The 1,972-nt window shown below is 43.2% G+C and overlaps 1 protein-coding gene across 3 annotated transcripts in view; it reads right to left on the minus strand.

Moving 5' to 3' along the window:
• ENO1 (enolase 1, (alpha)) overlaps positions 1-1,972 on the minus strand; it is a 16,194-nt gene that overhangs the window by 13,487 nt on the left and 735 nt on the right. Inside the window, exon 2 of one of the 3 annotated variants that reach the window (XM_011981528.1) lies at positions 83-176. In XM_011981528.1, coding sequence (XP_011836918.1) covers positions 83-167 — 85 coding nt within the window. In that variant the 5' untranslated portion in view covers positions 168-176. Of the gene's footprint in view, positions 1-82; positions 179-1,972 lie in introns of those variants that run through there. The other 2 variants (XM_011981546.1, XM_011981537.1) reach the window with 2 other exon arrangements.

The raw sequence follows: 1,972 nt of genomic DNA on the forward strand, positions 1-1,972 counted from the left end.
TTGCCTAAGGCTCCAGCATTTGTAAAAAATTTGTAAAATGAAGCATGGTAGAAGGAATTCTGGAAACGAAGGTGGCACATACCTTTTGAGGTGAAGAGATCAACCTCAACAGTGGGATTCCCACGAGAGTCAAAGATCTCCCTGGCATGGACCTTGAGAATAGACATGGTGAATTTCTGTAGGAGAAACACACAGTTCATGTTTTCCATAAGCCATAATGCTGTATTTGCTCACTCATTCAAGGAATCACTTCTGAGGTTCATGGACTACAAACAATCGGCATTGGACTAAATACTGGATGTAGGAAAGTTGATTAGGGTGGGGGAAAAAGCCTGCTGGAAAGCAGTGGGAATTCTCCTAAGTAAGTAGTTAGGGCCGAGCTCCGGAAGGCCTTAACCTATTTATGCCTAGTGTTCCATTACTGGAACGCTAAGTGTGTGGGAGTTATTTTTATCTGACTGCTCAAGTCATCACCAAGGCCTGATTTTTCACAAAAAAGATTTGCAACCTCCAGCATAAATGGGTTAAACCGCAGCAACTGAGGTCTTGTTCTGTAAGCAAAAAGGAAAAAAAAAAAAGAGAGAGAGGGAGAGAAAGCCCACAAATGTGTGTGCCCAGGGAGAATCAAATCCAAATAGATGAATGTGTTGCTGGATGCAGAGCAGCCAAGGAGCTGTCTGAAACTGGCTATTGTCATGAGTGAACAATGAGGCCTGGCATGGGAATGGAAAGGAACCAAGAACAGACATGAAGGTCACAAGCAAAACCACCTAGGGTGAGGCCAAAAAGAGGGTGGGGGGACGAGGGGAAAATCTGGCTTGTAGCAGAATTAAAACAAAATAGCGAATTAAGTTTGGACATAATTCTTCAGATTAAATTTGAAGTAGCAGCACAATATTCACTTAGTAGGTATTTAATAATCAGAAATTCTGAGTTTGGAAGTCAGGAACAATGAAGTCCTTGGACCATGTGATCTTGGCTACTGCCACTTCCTGGGACTTTCCAATTTCACAGTACTCCGGTCTTCAGTACTGTTATGTCATTAATGACAACATCTTTATTTTAATTACTTTTTTAAGAGATGGGGGTCTCACTATGTTGCCCAGGTTGGTGTCAAACTCCTGGGTTCAAGCGATCCTCCCCTGCCTTGGCCTCCCAAAGCATGCTAGGATGATTATAGGGGTGAGCCACCAGGAGCAGCCAATAACGACATCTAATTTCTTCCCAAGGGGGTTTTATACTTTGTAAATAGAGGAAAGATTTTTGAACACCAGGATACTTCAGGGAAGGGGCTTCCTTTGGCAACACCTTAAAAACAACAAAAAACAAAACCAAAACAAAACAAAAAACCACAAAAATTTGCAGCAATGAAAAACAAATAGCAATTCCTCAAAGAAAAACCCTTTCTTACTTTTTTCCTTGGCGCTCTCCAAAGAAACTAACTGAACAACTTATAGAACTGAGGTGGGTGAGAGGAACTTAGTGTTTAAAGCCATTATCTGGCTGGGCAACCCTCCAACATCTCTGAAATGTCCTGAGGCGGCAAATGGCAGATTTTTAACTTGCAAAATTATTTACTGAAGTCACTTCTGTGGCTTTGTTGTCTAAGTAACAATGGAGTTTTATTCATTAGCCAAGAAAAAGGTACTTAGTTTTTATCTATTAGGTTCCAAAAAGGCAAATTTGTTTAAACATATTTAAGTTGGCCAGGCGCGGTGGCTCAAGCCTGTAATCCCAGCACTTTGGGAGGCCGAGACGGGCGGATCGCGAGGTCAGGAGATCCAGACCATCCTGGTTAACACGGTGAAACCCCGTCTCCACTAAAAAATACGAAAAACTAGCCGGGGGAGGCCGAGACGGGTGGATCACGAGGTCAGGAGATCGAGATCATCCTGGCTAACACGGTGAAACCCCGTCTCTACTAAAAAATACAAAAAACTAGCTGGGCGCGGTGGCGGGCGCCTGTAGTCCC

This window comes from Mandrillus leucophaeus, unplaced genomic scaffold (genome assembly GCF_000951045.1).
Source record: "Mandrillus leucophaeus isolate KB7577 unplaced genomic scaffold, Mleu.le_1.0 Scaffold105, whole genome shotgun sequence".
NCBI lineage: Eukaryota > Metazoa > Chordata > Mammalia > Primates > Cercopithecidae > Mandrillus > Mandrillus leucophaeus.